This window comes from Mixophyes fleayi, chromosome 5, assembly GCF_038048845.1.
Source record: "Mixophyes fleayi isolate aMixFle1 chromosome 5, aMixFle1.hap1, whole genome shotgun sequence".
Taxonomy (NCBI): Eukaryota; Metazoa; Chordata; class Amphibia; order Anura; family Limnodynastidae; genus Mixophyes; species Mixophyes fleayi.
Window position 1 is genome coordinate 76,878,571 of NC_134406.1, and position 16,938 is coordinate 76,895,508.

A 16,938-nucleotide genomic window follows, 5' to 3' on the forward strand; every position below is an offset into this window, starting at 1 on the left:
TCTCCAAATAAGGAATTCAATGCGTTCCTTGCTATATTTCGTGGTAAAGTTCAAATTGTATGAGTTGTTGTTCAAACTGTGGGTGAACTGAACAAGGGAGAGTTCCTTTCCTTTCCAAATTATGATAACATCGTTGATGTATCTCCGCCAGAGGACCAGATTCGCCCGCACCTTGGAAATGGGCCAGATGTATTCTTCTTCCCATTTGCTCATGAAAAGATTGGCGTAGCTGGGGACGAATCTGGTCCCCATAGCAGTGCAACATAGCAAGGAACTAACTTAAACCAATAGTGCGAGCTGTGGCCACAGCGGTTTGAGCACATATATCACCCAGTTGGATGAGCCTGATCGCTGGGGAGAGCCAAAACTACTTGAAATCCAAAAGACCGGCTAGCCTGGCTAACACTGTGATCTCCTGACATACGGACTATCATCTTATGTTGCAGGATACGAGCAAATGAATCATCAACAATCAAGGTAAAGCATTTTCTGTTTCAATTTATTCTTACTGCACATAGATAATTGAAGGTTTAACTAATAGATAACACTGTAAAATTGCTGATAGGCATGTTACAGAACTTGACATGTGATTCCAGATAAAGTATATCAATGAGAGAGACTTCCTAATAGACAAAATACAGGAAAGAGGTAGGATATCATAGGTCAATTGCTAATACCAATTCCAGCTAAACTTATAGACACAAAGTATATAAAATATTGCTCCATAGATACATTTTTCTTTTGTCTCACTGAAAAACAAGCAACTATTCAGTTTATCAACTTTCAAGATCAAGTTGATCTGAAAATAAAAGGACATTTACCTTACGAATCTTCTGTTTACAAGAAGATAGGATCTGTCATAGATGGAATCATAACCAAATCCTACTGTTTTCAGAACGAACTACTGAATAAATGAACTAGTAACCAAGTTAGGACCTTGGAGTGTAACAGTAGTTACATAACCACCAGAAAATAATTTGTTGTTTTTACCACATGGAAATAAAGACCAATTATTATTAAATTAATCTATGCCATCTTTATTTTTACACATGCAAATAGCAAAACAACCACTGTCAAACATCTTTTAAACTAACTGTGTTGAGCGCTAGGACCTATATCAAATTACCAGTCTCCAGGGAGTGAAAGAATAGAGCCACCAACCTGAGGTGAAGTGCACTCAGGATGTTGGCTCCATGTATTTGATATTTAAATGTTGGCAGCTTCAAAGGCCAGAACCTGTTTCTCTAATTAAGGTGGGGGAGAAGGATTATGATTAGTTACTTTTGTGAGTCTTTGGAAGGAAAATGGAATATATAAAAGATTATATATAATATTCTTCAGAGTCTGACAGTACTATAGGGCCCAGACAGCAGTATGGAGTCGGACCAGCAATGGGCCCACACAGGTTTATTAAGGCAGGAGGGCTTGCGCAGTGAAACAAGCGACATGGTGGGTTCCCTGTCTAGGGGACTGCTGCTCATGTGATGTGAACGGTGGGGGGGAGGCTGCACTGATTTAAAGGGATGCAGCAGCAGGCCCTCTTGTAGGCAGCATGTCTGCCTCCCACTCAAGATATTGGGGAGGGCACCACGGCTGTCATGATTTGTTCCAGTCCCAGCCACCCAGGTGTGCTTCTTCTTGATTGAGAAGCGCACGGCTCCCAAATAGAGAGCCACGACAAGGCAGACAGGGTACATGATCCTTGCAGGTTTGCTGACATCACATAACTAATGATGCCATGACCTTGTCAATGGAGAATAGTAGAAAGGAGCCAGGAAGAAGAAGATGAGAAACAGTGGGGAAAGTAAACTACTGCAGGGGTTGGGTAGAGGTGACCTCACCTGTTACACTTGTGATGGGTCCCACAATTTCTGGTGGCAGCTCTACATGCAATCATATGGCCAACATAGCCTCACAAGCATCCAACACAGTCTCAAAAGTCCCCATATGGCCCATATGCACATATAGCCTCACATATCTATGTTCTTTGAAAACCCATCTCTTTTTTAGAGGTGACCTTATCCTCGATAACACTTTAACACTAATGCACCCTCACAACTATCCAAAAATCCACTCTAAGCCACGCTATCTCCTCTTGTTTCAGCTGTGCCCTCTTCCACTTAGAGTGTAAGCTCTCTGATGAGCAGGGTCCTTCATACCCTTTGTTTTAATGTCTGTATTTTTTTTTGTCTATCTTGTATGTCCCTGTTTTATGTATGTACTTTTTCCCTACTATATGGCACTGCGGAGCACTGTGGCGCCTTACAAATATATGATTATAATAATATCAGGTTATTTATTATTAACATTGATTTGTATGGTGCCACAGTGTTCCGCAACTCAGGACAGTGGGTAAAACATAAATAACACAGGGACATACAAGGTAGAAATAGAAATGCACACAGGAAAAATAGTAGGGAGGACCCATCTAATGAGAGAGCTTACAATCTAATAAGAAAAGGGCACATCTTAGTCAAAAGAGCAAGTGTGGAGATTGGCTATATAGCCAATCTGCCTCATACTGCAAATGTGCATTATAAGTTTACATGCTCCCATTTGAAAGCCTCAGATACTCCCATATACATTTGGAGCATAGAAGTTATATAGTATAGCTTTACCCCAATTAAGCTAGAGTCACGGTAGGTCAGATCTTCCTTGTGTAGCCACAGAATACTATAGCTTCGCTCCTCTCTCTTCTGCTTCCTCCTCACTTTATTTAAAAGGAAAGAAAACAGCAACAATAGTATAGCTACGCTAATGACGTTGAGTGACGCAATGCTTAGGGTTGCCTCCTGCAATGTTTTCAGCCTGGTAACTTTTGGGGGAAGTGCATCAGTGGAATCCCGCAAAATCACTTTCGGATTCTGGACTTGGAAGAGTCAGACCTTCTTTATATACTACACTCTACCACCAACGTTGTACAGATAACATTATACCTTTCACTTTTACTTTACAAGTAATTTGTTATTATTAAAATTGAGCTATTACACATGGATAGCCTTGCTTCTTTTTTTGTTTACATTTTTTCTAGATTAATATTCATTATCAAGGATCATTTCCTCCGGGTGCTCCGGTTTCCTCCCACACTCCAAAAACATACTGGTAGGTTAATTGGCTGCTAGCAATTTGACCATAGTCTGTGTGTGTGTATGTGTATGTGTGTGTGTTAGGGAATTTAGATTGTAAGCCCCAATGGGACAGGGACTGATGTGAATGAGTTCTCTGTATAGCGCTGCGGAATTAGTGGCACTATATAAATAAATGATGATGATGATGATTGACCAGCATCACACTTGATCCATTTTGCCATGTAAAGGGGACACTACTGGTTGAGAAATATCATGTAAGACATTTATTTTCTATTAGAGTACTCAGCATTACATTAGCCTCAGAGTGTTGAGATAAGTAGTTGAATGGTTGAGGACTTTTCAAAAGAAACAGCACCGTCATTATATATATATATATATATATATATATATATAATGGGGGAAATAAATCTGGATGTTATATACTTTAAGGTGGCTAGAGTGCAACAGTTAGGACTCATTATTTTCATGTAATCTTTTTAAACTGGTCACTCATTGATTTCACATAAATTATTACCAAATAATATGTACCCACCAAAAATGGGTTTTTGAGGACTTTATCATTCCAAATGTGTGGATCTGTGCTGTTCTGGTATGTCACAAGGATAAAGTGTACTCAACGTTACACTAGTTGTACTAGAAATCACATTTCATTATAGCATCCATTAAATCAGCAACAATATTTATTACAAACGATGCAATTGAAGTTAATTATCTAATTGTACCTATTATAATCAGGGTGTAAATCCCTAAAACAAAATGACTTGAATGATAAAAGTGTGAACTATTTTGGGACCACTAGTTAATCATTAAAGAAGCGTACGATTGGCAATCTCATTTGTACTTGATTTGACATTATGCTGTTTTATTGTAGCAATTTATCCTAGACGTTTCTCTTTTTGCATTTACACAGAGCCTATTTCAGTCACCTGAGCAGCAGGAGGTGTGTGCAGTTCTGGTACTAACTCACTAGATGGCGCCTGACAGTGATCCACCTTCCCACCAGAGCGCGTTCCCGGGGAGTACAGAGGGTTGGTGGGATGTACTGTACTGATAGCGGAATACACAGAGCAGCAGCAATGGAAGAAAAAAACTCAGCAGGACTTCTGCCCGGTAGCGATCACTTCTACTATTTTGCTTATGGAAGCAACCTGCTAAAAGAGCGGCTCCTTCTAGACAATCCGTCTGCATCATTTCACTCCATAGCCATGCTAAAGGTGCTATTAAAATATTTTATATAGTATTATTATTATTATTATTATTATACACATCCCTTTTACATGCACTGTTCTTATAAAGAAATATAGGCCCACTTGGCCATGTGTCTTAACGAGCAGAAACTGTGCTGTATGAGCTGGTGCTTTGTGCATTTTGAGGAGGAAATGACTGGCTGACAATGAGTCAGCATTTGCTATTTCTTTCCTTTTAGGTACAGTACAGCGACGTGATTTACATCTGTTACCATAATCGCAATATCGTTACATCTGTTATAATCGTATTTCTTTTTGCACTGTGTTTTGTCACTTTGGCAGATGTTGCATTTTATGTTCAGTAAAAAGCATCAGTTATTGGAAGTTAATTCATATCACTAATGTCTATGGCATCATTTCTTTGCTGATACACTTGCTGTTTTCTTATTGGCCATCCCATAAATTGATTCCCCCAACCAGGCCCGATTATCCAATAGGCTGACTAGGCTACAAAAAATGTAGTAAGGTTTTCAACTTGATGTATTTCGATGAAGATTGAAGATAATGAGCCATCCTCTTTTGGGCATTTGAAGATAAGCAAGTAGGAGTGACAAGGATTATAACAGGCGTGACAGCCCTCTCACCCTCCCCATCTTCACCCTCAGTGACACTCATTCATGTCTCAGTTCTGCTATACTGTTCAGATTTAAACAAAGATTACATTTCCATAAGCCAAGTGGATCGGAGTGCCAAAAAAAAAAAAATCTTGTGTGTGGAGGAGGGAGGGGGGGTGACGAAGCCGTGTCTTAAATGAAGGACAGGTTCATTTTTGCTCATTGCATATTAGCATAGCGAGGAATGTGGGAGAGCGGTATGAGAGTAGTAGGGCGGCCTGAACTCTTAATCAGGTCTTATCCCAACAATTTGACATTCCACAAGATAATGGGTCCTAATGCACAGGGAATTAGCGAGCTGTGGGCCCGGTGGCGTGATGTGGCTGGGGAGGGTGTGATAAATGTAATATTTTATTATAATGTATGTATTATATACTGCATGATCTGTGTTATGTACGGTGTTCACTTATTGCTCGCTTTCCATATTTACATTTTTCAACAGCTCCCAACATTCCAGGTTGTAAAAGCTGCAATAACAAGTAGGTGACACTAGCACCATTTTAATACATAATGGGGGAATTCAATTAGCTGCAACGTGTCTCCGGAACGTCCACGAGACACTTTGCAGTGGAGATTTGACAGAAATCTCCTCCCATTTTTCCTTGCACCTCTATGGGGTGTGAGGAAAAATGAGCAGAGATTTCGAAATTGCATTGAATTTCTGCCAATATGTCATGTCTAAATTAGCGCAGCCTTGTCCATGTTGACCTTGCCCCCAACATTATGTGGCTACGCCCCTTTGGAGGCGCCGCCACACAGCACCCTTGCTGCTCGCCTGTGTGGATGGGCAAAAAATTAGCTGTATTAGGGCCCAAAATTTCTCTTGTGGTCCTGGTTCCCTCCTCGGCGCTTCCCTGCTTCGGGGCTGTGACAAAACAAATTTGATAATACCTTAATCAGCCTGTCCCTCATATCTCACAATATGTGGATTATAGCATGTACTTTTTATAGCCCTTGCTTTTGTTCCCCAGCTTATCAGAGTACAACTGCAGTGTCTAATTACATGTGGATAAGGGGACATTGTAGCTCATTGTAAATATGTATATTGTATCTTGTTGCTATTGCATGGAAGCTGTTAGTCATTGTCCTTAAAGTGAAGCCAGGTGGGTTATGGGTAGGGATCAAGTTGCAAGATACTGGTGAGGGAGATGGCTAATTAGTATCCATTGTTTTCACAAGACTACTACAGACATTTGGTCTACAATCTAGAGTTTCTGTGGAAGTACAGCTCATCTCCAGTCCCCTCTCCAACCCCCTAGTCCAGGACTCACCAATGTTTAATAAGAAGAGACCCAGGGGTTTTCCCAGGAAGGGAAAACACTCTGGAAATTTGACCTGAGATATAAGGAGCCACTCCAGGGGGGAAGGGGTTGTTCATTCTGGGAATTGAGGGCTGGAAGCTGCGGAGTGGCTGGTGGCTCTACCAGTGAAATACATCGGGAGATCCATGGGTCGTCAAGTCTGGACAGCCAGGTGACTGTAACTCCTTAAGCTAGTGGGGTAAGGGACAGATGATGTGGTGAACCTGCCTGGAATTTATTTACTGTGTGTACATAATATTCTAGTGATTGTTTTTGTTACAATAAATATACTGTTGTACTTTTCTAACTGCATTTGCCTGAGTGACTAATAATAACCTTAGAAGTTACTACGTAGGCTTCCCTGGCATAGGAAAGGTGGCCAGCCAGAGTGAAGTGGGTAGAATTGAGCCATAAAACCCGCTATCTTCACAGGGGCCCACAGCTCGCTAGTTCTGCCTCTGAACAGGCGGCCCTATTGCCTCTTGTGGCCCTTCGAGCCTTCACCTGCGGACCCAGCTCCTTCCTTCTATATTGTCAGATTTGTTTTTTAAAGCTTGTTACACTTGTTTAGAATGCCTGCTGGTGTGCTTTTACAGATAGGTATCTTTCTTTGATTACATTTATTGTATTAACTTATTACAGAGTTATAGGGAAATGTGTGGCCCGTTTCAAGGTTAGAGAGCTGCACAATGTAGTCCCTGAAGTGTATCGGGAATGTGGTCCCTGAAGTGTACCAGGTTGCCCATCACTGCTTTAACCCTTCCCCCCCAAGCAATTCTCTCCCACAATGATTGCTAATGAAATGCAATTAATGCTCATATATGCACTCACATCTCCCAATTGTCCTTGAATCAGGACAAAAGTCTATGGAATGGTGGAACAGCCCCTCGTGTAAGGACTAAATAAGGACTGTTGGGAGTTATGCACACATGCATTATGCTTATCTGTCAACTGTATTGAAAGGGCTATATTTAGTCACATATGATTTGATCATGTCTCACTCAGGAAACGTAAGTGATTCTTAGTTCAGTGACAGTCTGGCATTTCAAAGTTCAGCTGATTCATTCTGATTTACTGTCACTAATGTATGACCTCACTGACTAATGATCAGGTATCAAAGCGGGAGATTCCTGCAGCCATAGTGAGACCTGGTGGAATGTGGGACACGACAGATAAATGGAGGCCCAAGTCGCTTGAATTAAGATAGATTGGTTAACGGGGCAGGGCACTGGATTACCCCCTGCCAACCTAAATTTATAATCTATATAAAAAAGGACAGTAAAGCCCCATTTAATGTGTATAGTATATATTTTACTCCTGGGTGTATATATGCGCAATAAACACCACTCTTCCTTTATAGGAAGCGCTACGGAATTTTCTGGAGCTATATAAATAAATGTTGATAACATCCTGCATAATCCCTATTATCTGTTGTAGTCCTGTGACCTACAGATAAGAGCTAACCCTCTAGTTCCCTACCGGCTGTCCTGTGTTGAATCCAGAACCCATCAACACTCTACCTGCCACTCTGCATTCCCAATCCTAAGTAAACGATCAGAACCAGCCACAGTCATCAGCAAAGAGGTGCTGCAGCAGCTACAACACACAGAAGTGGTTCCAGGTGCCAGTGAAGGAGCCTGGTGGAGGCAGCAACTACTCTTCTACAGATACTGCGTATTTGGCACTTTTATAGTCGTGAATGGTGGCCGCTTAACAGCAGTAGGAGTGGTCGGCAATGACAGAGTACTGACGGTAAAAGGATTCCCAAGACGAGTCGGTAAAACCACTGTCAAACAGCAAAAATTGGGTGACAGATTAATATTACAATAGCAAAATTTTTATATAATTCCTATTTTTTATCCATCTGAAGGAAGTTATAACCAACACAATAATATGAATATAATATATTTGTCAATTAACAATTTTATTTGACAGTTGTTACCATTGCTGTCCCCTAGTTAAATGTTTTTTATGGAATCCCTAAGAAACATGTGGGGTAAATGTATCAAGCTGAGCGTTTTCCAGCGGGTTTGAAAAGTGGATTAGCATAGGGTTAATTCCATTCAGAAATTGGCTACCAAAGAAGTAATCCTCTTTCCATATCTCAGCCACCACATCTGAATGATCTGACTATAGCCTATAGCAACCAATCAGATTCTAGCTATCATTTTGTAGAATGTACTAATTAAATGATAGCTAGAATCTGAATGGTTTTTCAAACCCACCGGAAAACTCTCAGCTTGATACATTTACATTTACGTGGTTGGAATTCACAAATCTCTTACATGTGCGTTACCATTTTTTTTCTTTAGCAAAGAATTCACACACATGTAGCGAATGTATTGTATGTCTGTGTTTTTATTAAGTTAAACTTAGAAATGTATTCATTAAAAGTGGACTTAAATTAGCCAAATTACCACCATAATTAACATATGTATTTGTGAATAATTGGTTAAAATACTGTATTTACATCTGAAATTAACAAATCTTAATTCTTATAATTAAAAGTTCTATTTTTTACATTGTTACATAAATGTGTGGTGTGCTGTTCTTCGTAAAGTTTAAAAGCCCTTTAGAAACAAGATTTTATTCGTCTACACTCTACCAGCTACTGTAAATCAGTAAAATTACTTGTTGAAACCAAAAAAATATTTTTTAACATTCAATGTAAATAATAGATCACAAAACAGTGAATATCATGTCAATAAGAAGAACTTTTAGATTTCATTAGCAAAAGATCTTTTCGAATTCTACTCAGTATGTAAAGGTGGTAATGTCCATTTGTAGTGGAAACTGATTGGATGACATGGCACCTCTCTAATCACTATAATACAGTTCCTGTCCTTGTAAATTATCCAAGCTTCATACCTGGAGAATATAAGGTACAATATTCTGGATCTTGGTAATAACGGGGGGGGGGGGGGTCAAAATTAAGGGAGGTTGAGATCTTTTGCTAGTCACAAGAAAGGGATGTTTGTGTTTTAAAAGATAAACTGAAATTCAAAGCTACTTCTGGCCAAAATAAATTCTCAGGAAGTGGTATCTTTCTGAGAAATCATCTGCTATTTTCATTTAGCAGTTTAATTATTTCATGTAGTGAGCAATTTTATATTTTTAAGGTGCATTTGACTAGGGTCTGAATAACTTATTGCATTCACTTGCTACCTACTGTATATCAGTGATGAACTCACTTGGGTGAGATTGGCTACAGTGTTTAATGTCCTAATATAAGTACCTGTTCTGATCCTGTTAGAGGCAGCGATGTGTTCGTTAGTAGGGACAGGGATGAATATGATAAGTTCACACATTCAATTATTTATTTCAGGGCTTCAAGCTTGCATTTGGTAACCACAATGGCAATCGCAACTCACGGTGGTATGGAGGAGCGGCAACCGTGATTGAGAGTGAGGGAGATGAAGTCTGGGGAGTTGTGTGGAAAATGGACATCTCCTGCTTGGGTTCTTTAGACATGTAAGTGACCAAGGACATTTCTCAGGTTTTAAACATATGGAGATAAACACTTTAAAATGAGGCACTCCTATTGTGTAACTGCCAGGAAACTCTAAAACCGTATACATTTGTTGACTGTGCTATGTAATTAGTTGTTTCAATAGGCGTATTTAGAGTATTTTATTATAAAAAATACAGATATTGTTTGTGGCACATAAAGATCAATTGGCCAAACTAGTTGGCCCATAAAAGGAAATAGTTTCCCTGCTCTGTGATGATGGTCTAATCTTGTTTACGCCTGAACACTGCTTAGAAAACTCTTCCTACACTATGAATGGAATAGCTCAGATTAGAGCCTTTTGGTCAGACCCTAGTATTTAGATATACAATAAGGATCTCCGTATTGTGCTTTACTTGTCAGCAAGAAGGTACCCACAAATAGCAAACACCTTGCCGCCATTCAATGCATTGCCTCAATTTTTAGTCCATGGGCGGCTTTTCCACTTTTCACTTTTCTTTAGTGGCTGCACACATTAATAAAAAGTCCTTGTACATGTGGTGTTCCCTCCTCAGCCAGTCACTAGTGCCGGACTTTCCTGAGCTCCTGTCTTGCACAACAACTCTTGGTAAAACCTGTCTGTTTCCATCTTTTCTGGGCCTGCAGTTTCTCTCGCCTGCCTCATGCAGGCCCATAACAATCCATCTCTCAGCTGTCCTATGAGCTCTCCACTGAGCAGTCTCTTCAGATCCTTTCTGAGCTGCCATCTCTGACCTTCTGCCCCTTGCAGGACACACAATGACCTCACACTGGACCCTCTAGTCAGCTCTTCGCTGAGCCATATACTGAGCTGCTGCTCTATGTGGCCACACATCTTTTCAATCCTGGTGGGGGAGGATCCCAATCTCCAGTCCCTGAAGAGATGACAAATTAGAACCACCTAGTCTGCAACCAACATAACACTTATCTTAAAGCAAAAACACCAGGAATCGAAGGAGAAGAATCTAGTGTAACTCTCCACATCAATATCCAGGTCTTCTGGCGCTAACCTACAAGTGGGACCTGAATGTTAAATCTAATTGTCTCATCTTCTCTGACCTAACCTGATACCAGGGATGGTGATGGCTCAGTAATGTGTTGGCTGTTTCTCAGACAGAGTTGGTATTTTATAGGGAGAATTGTGGGTGCTGTGCCACTTTGAGTGGGAGAATGGTCACTGTGGTGAGCGCTAGTTGGATATGCTATACTAGGTTTATGGGCTTTATAAAATACAGTACTCCCTCTTTGTAAGGTCCACCACCCCAAAGCTTACCAGCAGGTATTTTCTAGGCACCTAAGTGCATTAACATGTATAAATTCCATTATGTTACCCTCATTAATCACCAGATTCGACCATTGTTGGAAGCTGGTATTGCATAGATGGAGCACTACATTTTGAATACACCAATAATACCCATAACACCTTTTTTTGTGTACTCTGCACACCACAAATTATTGCTTAAAAATGCCTGACTAACAACTTTTGGTCCTGGCTACTAGCTTTTAAAGGGATTGATCCAGGCCTGACTTAAAGCATAAATTCTAGATACATTTCCGAATGCACCATCATGTTCTCACTCTTAGGAGTAAATGTATCAAGCTGTGAGTTTTCGGTGAGTTTCAAAAATGGAGATGTTGCCTATAGCAACCAATCAGATTTAGTTATCATTTATTTAGTACATTCTGCAAAATGATAGCTAGAATCTGATTGGTTGCTATAGCCAACATCTCCACCTTTCAAACCTGCCAGCTTGACACATTTACCCCTTAGTCTCAGAATCTGGACATGGACTGCTTAAGAGATGTAATCTGTTTATACAAGGCTTCATAGTCAAATAAAACTGTAGGGAAGATCTCCTTTTTGGGTGGAGTTATCTATCTATACCATGACCTGTCACTGAGTGCCATGCTTCCAGAATTTGCTTTACAGATGGGATTCACTTTTAACTTGCCTCAATTGAATGATGGCTAATCATCATCATCTTCATTATTTTTTTTAATGAACTACAACCCGTAAAGTTTCCAGAATAGCAGTCAGGGAATCTTGATCAGTAGTGTATTCTCGCTGCTGTGAGTTTATGGCAAGGAAGGACTCCAGTTGAAAGTTTTAAAACTAATCTTCCTGGCTTTGTTTCAATTGACTCTTTACTGTTGATGTCTAGTTTACTTGTAGTCTGGTATCAATTAGTGTCTTTTATACCCACATTCAGCAGTTTGACTAACTAATAAACTGAATCTGGAAAATATATTTTTTTTCTGTAACTACCTCATCCCTCTTGTAGTCAATGGATATAAAGATAGCACACACAAATTCATTAATTTCTGGAAACACTGCCATAATTGTCCTTACTGTGCAATAATTAAGTATTTGTCCACAGTGGCAAACATGTTTTGGTCTTGTACTTACACCACGAATATGAAGACAGTGTCGCGCAGGGATAATAGCCCATGTTTCACATAAGTTGTTGCAAATTAACTGATGTTATATTTCTACACTGAACTTGTTTCATCTCATACCACAGATGCTTAATTTGATTCAGATCTGGTGACTATGGAGGCTATTGCATTAAGCTGTCACTTTTCCTCTTCTGTGAATGAGGACTCTCATACTTGCAGATTCACAGATAGGCACGCTACCACAATAAATTCATGCACTTGTTCATGAAGAGTATTCAGGTTTTGTCTGGTATTTAATCATTGCTCTACTTCTATGAATGTACCCACAGAGGGTTCGCTCAGAATCACTTTGGAAATATAGAAATGTACCTTTTATTTTATATCACAAATAGATCTTTATATTTACAAATCACATAGGAAGAGGGGACAGTTAATAACAGCCAGGGGGTACACGACACAGAAATCCTGCTAGGCTACCATACCCTAAAGATACCTCTTTTAAGCCAGGTCCGGTTCCAACGATGATGTGGCCTTGGTGGGGGCTGCTCCCAAATAACACTTCCCTGTTGTATTGAGTACCTGCATAACATAGGGTGGCCATTGTACCCCTAAGTCCCTGATGGCAGCAGGCACCATGGGAACACTGGCTAGATTCACTGGAAAATAATGGGCATCCATTTATCAGACAATAAAGCATAATTCCTATAAGCCTCTGGTCCATACCTCAACTAACCCCTGAGTGTGTTTTCAGCTAAAAGTGGTTCTTTAGCTGATCGGCACTTCTGGCTCAACATGGTCAAGGAAGTCCAGCAAAGTCTTTAGCCAGTGGCTGCCGTAACTTCTTTACCTTAGAACTATTGCCCTGAAGCCCTGTCTACATGTCTACCCTTAATTTCTTAATAAATATGTTTTTCTAAAATATGTTTAAATGTGGATACTGTTTTTACCACTACACCCAATGTACATTTGTTCCATTCACTGGGGAGTGAATAAAATTGATATTGGGTGTAGATAAACTTAAATCACTTTACACATATATCCAGAACACATGTTTTTGAGACAAACAGCATGAGGAAAATGTGCCACATTTTGACGTATTAGACTTGCACACTCCATATAGTGTTTATGTGAATGTAGTGGGCTTCAATGAGCTCACAGTGCAATATGCTTCATGCAACAAACACAATATTGTGCTGTTTATCTAAATATAACATGCTCCATCAGTGTTTCTCCTCATATATGAAGACTCTATACCCGAGTACATCAATTTGTTAAGTGCCTGTTAAGCGCACTCAATGTTACCCCTTCATTTCCAAAATATCTGTCTTATTGATACCATTGATGTCTCAAAACTGATGAAGAGAAGAGTTTATCATGTTTTTGTATTCTATAGATCTTTTGGGTGTATTTATATCCCCAATAAGAAACCACTAATACTTTCCTACAGTTAATCTTGGTTTTCTTTACATAAATAATTTTCTGCTTTAAACATATTGGGCTTAACCGAGCTTATCGTCCATGCTCTTTTCATCTCCCGCCTTGATTACTGCAATCTCCTTCTCTAAATGTGGCATCACGGCTAATCTTTCTCTACCACGGTTCCTCTTCTGCTGACCCTCTCTGCACAGCCGTCCACTGTCTCCCCATTCCCTACAGAATACAATTCAAGCTGCTTGTCCTCACTTATTTAGGAAGCCATCTTTAACATCTTCCCGACTACATCTGTGACCTTATCAAGAAATATTCCCCTTCTCACCCACTCCATTCTGTCAATGACCTTTTCTACATTTTCTCTCCTGTCACCATTTCACACTCTCGCATTCAGAACTTCGCCCTTTGGAATTCCCTGCCCCATATGACCAGACTCACCCCCAACTTCCATCCTAAGACAGCTCATGCTTCACCTGCCCTTTCCTTTTCTTTCCCTCCACTCCTATTGTCTTTGTTTGTTTCCCCCGTCTAAACAGCTCCCTCCTCTCCTACCCCTCCACCCAATTCCCTCCACCCCAATCATCTCCATCTACATCCCTGAACCTCTCAAATGTTAACTCTCAAGCGTGTGACCCTCCGTGCATCCCATCTCCTTGTTCTCTTTGTAAGGCTTAATTTGTTCCAGTTGTGTCTTCTAACATAGTAGCTTTCTCCATTGTCTCTTCTTGTGTTGATTTTTATTAACGCTATTGATTCTCTTACCCCTTACGTATTTGTATTTTGTTCTGTTCATAAACATTTATTTATTGTACGGCACTGCAAATTCTGTGTTGTCTTATAAGTAAACTATGATGATGGTGATATGTGGGGCTGATGCTACGTTTGATGCATATACGTCCAAAAAAAAAGTTTTAAAAGGACACACACAAAAATAGCTTATTTATGCCCATATGCTGTCGGTCACCTCAAGATGCGTTTAGCTCTCTTCTGGTAGGATATGTACCAGGTTTATGTCAGTGGTACATCAGATACACTTACAACCATCCATGTCATAAGCACATTTTTTTTTTTTTAAAACGCTCTCTATAATACAGCAGATATAGTCTTTCTTCTTGTGTACAAATGAAAATTTAAAAAACTTTGTTCTAAAATATGACCATATTCAGGCAACTCGTCATCATCATCATCATCATCTTCATCATCGATGTGGTTTTGCACCAGCCCTCAGACACCCACAAGTGATACAGCTACTGACAGGCTTATGTGCATCTCCATGCGGGTCTACCTCCGTCACAATTGCATGATCACACCCTGTACTCAGACTGCGTTTAATCATCTCTACCCTCCCCTGTTCGGTCTCTCAAAGTGTAAGGAACAGCTAATGTCAGATCTGCATATGGACATAGATATGGTACATTTTTTTTGTGTAAATGAGGACTATAAATTTGCTTATTTTACACTAAACAAATAGACGTATGCCCAACTCTGCCCAAATCAGCCCTATTTCCTGTTTTAAGCCTTCATTACAATTTTTTCTTTCATATGTTTTAGCCAGGAGGGTACTTATCAACCAATAGAGATCAACGTTCAGACAGAAGGAGGAGAGCTTGTCTGCCGGTGCTATCAGATGACTAAATATGTACATGGATTGACATCTCCTCAGTACAAGCAGGTAATAATGACATGAAATTCTAGTAATGTAGCTAGAAAGATAAGACATTTATATAGAATTGGAAATCACCTGAGACCTCAAGCATGATTCTATCAAGGATTTCCAGGGTTTATTTTGGAGTAAATTCAGTGTTATTATTCTTATATTTTTCACATGCTTAAAATAAGAAGGTTTTTAGTTTTAATGATTAAAATATGCCATTCAGAAATTAAAAACACCATGTAATTTGTCATTTACCTTGTTTTTATTTTAAAATAACAATAATTTCCCATCCCAATGAGAAGAAATGATGGTGTCAGTTACTGTTTTCTTATTGAATCTGTCTTCTTTTGTTATTATCTTCTGTCTACTCCTCGGTCTCTGTCTTTCTCTCCCTCTCTGTCTTACCTGTCTAAACTATTCTAAAATACAGGAGCTATTTGTTTTAAACCTCTGTGCTGCTGAGTTGGGACTCCAATCCATTTCCACTGGTCACATGACCTGGCTCACCTGTCACTAAAAATCCCTTACATTGCAGGGAACATATACAGTATTATAGTTATCCGCAGTGAAAGGGATTTCAGAGCATGTGACTGGTAAGACAGGCTAGCAGGGTGATGATTGCCATGGAAGAGAGTGTCACTGGAGCGGGGCAAAAGGGGTGACATGGAGGGTGAGGGAGGAGCCTGATGGACCCCTTGCTTAAGGCTTGCAGATCTACTCCAGGAGAGGTTCAACTTTGATCAGTGATACTTGAAGGATTATGTGTGAGAAGCAGATCAGTGCAGGAACTTAACTGCATTGCTTGACGCACTCTATAAATACCTAAATACTGCAAAGGCTTTGTCATTGAGAAATCAGATTTCACTCGTTCTAATTTTAGCTGAAAACGCCAAGAAAGCCTTCAAATACACCTTCTAGGTAAAAACTGAAACGCCTAATTATAAAGCACAAAAATCATTGTTAAAGATGTACTGTACTTATTGATGATCTACTGTACTTATTTATAGATTTTGACAGTTTATAAAATACTTTATTATTATTTCTTTATTTGCAAGGAACTATTAGTATTTTCGTGTTATTTTTTTCATTTTGTAATCATTCATTTTTTTTTATTTTTTTTTTTATTTTTAGTCTTTATGCCTTTAGCTATTAGCAATACAAAATTGTTTCTTTTTGTGATCAAGATGAACATGCTCAATGTTTTAAATAGGTGAACATATGCTTATTTGTTTTCCTTATCCACAGGTCATGTGCATGGGAGCAAAGCAGAACAAATTACCATTTCATTATCAGAAGAGGTTAGAAGATCTAGAAACCAATAATTACTGCGGCCCAATCCCAATCATGAACAGATTAAAAGATGCTATACAAAAAGTGCAAGATGACGGATAGATTGCTGTTTCTGCAATGTTTCATCTGAGGGTAGTTTTACAATTTTAACATGTATTTATTCTATAATTTAACTTTTTTGGAAAGTGTAAAGAATAAAATAAAGAAACAAAGTTTGTATTTAAATATCTTAAACATTTCTAATAAAACATTCCTAATCCCTGTAAAAACTATATTTACGGTAAGTGCAAAATGAACACAACTATGCTCAAATGTAGAGCTCATGCACACAGTCGCAAATTTGCATTGGTAATAAGTGTACTTAAGCCAAACATGAATGGAAATGATAAAATATATATCCTCCAATAGGCTTATTGCCACTTAAACTC

The 16,938-nt window shown here is 39.3% G+C and overlaps 1 protein-coding gene across 1 annotated transcript; it reads left to right on the plus strand.

The window, feature by feature from the left end:
* The first annotated feature begins 4,060 nt into the window (after positions 1-4,060).
* On the plus strand, positions 4,061-16,735 carry GGCT (gamma-glutamylcyclotransferase). Its single transcript, XM_075212415.1, has 4 exons — positions 4,061-4,303; positions 9,577-9,722; positions 15,118-15,238; positions 16,466-16,735. Exons 1-4 carry the CDS (start codon positions 4,127-4,129, stop codon positions 16,610-16,612), a joined length of 591 nt encoding a protein of 196 aa, XP_075068516.1. The 5' UTR covers positions 4,061-4,126; the 3' UTR covers positions 16,613-16,735.
* Positions 16,736-16,938: the final 203 nt, after the last annotated feature.

Coding starts and splice junctions, on each gene's coding strand:
- GGCT (XM_075212415.1), top strand. CDS start 4,127: ATGTACTGTACTGATAGCGGAATACACAGAGCAGCAGCAATGGAAGAA. Junction 4,304..9,576: donor ACTCCATAGCCATGCTAAAG/GTGCTATTAAAA, acceptor TATTTATTTCAG/GGCTTCAAGCTTGCATTTGG. Junction 15,239..16,465: donor CATCTCCTCAGTACAAGCAG/GTAATAATGACA, acceptor CCTTATCCACAG/GTCATGTGCATGGGAGCAAA.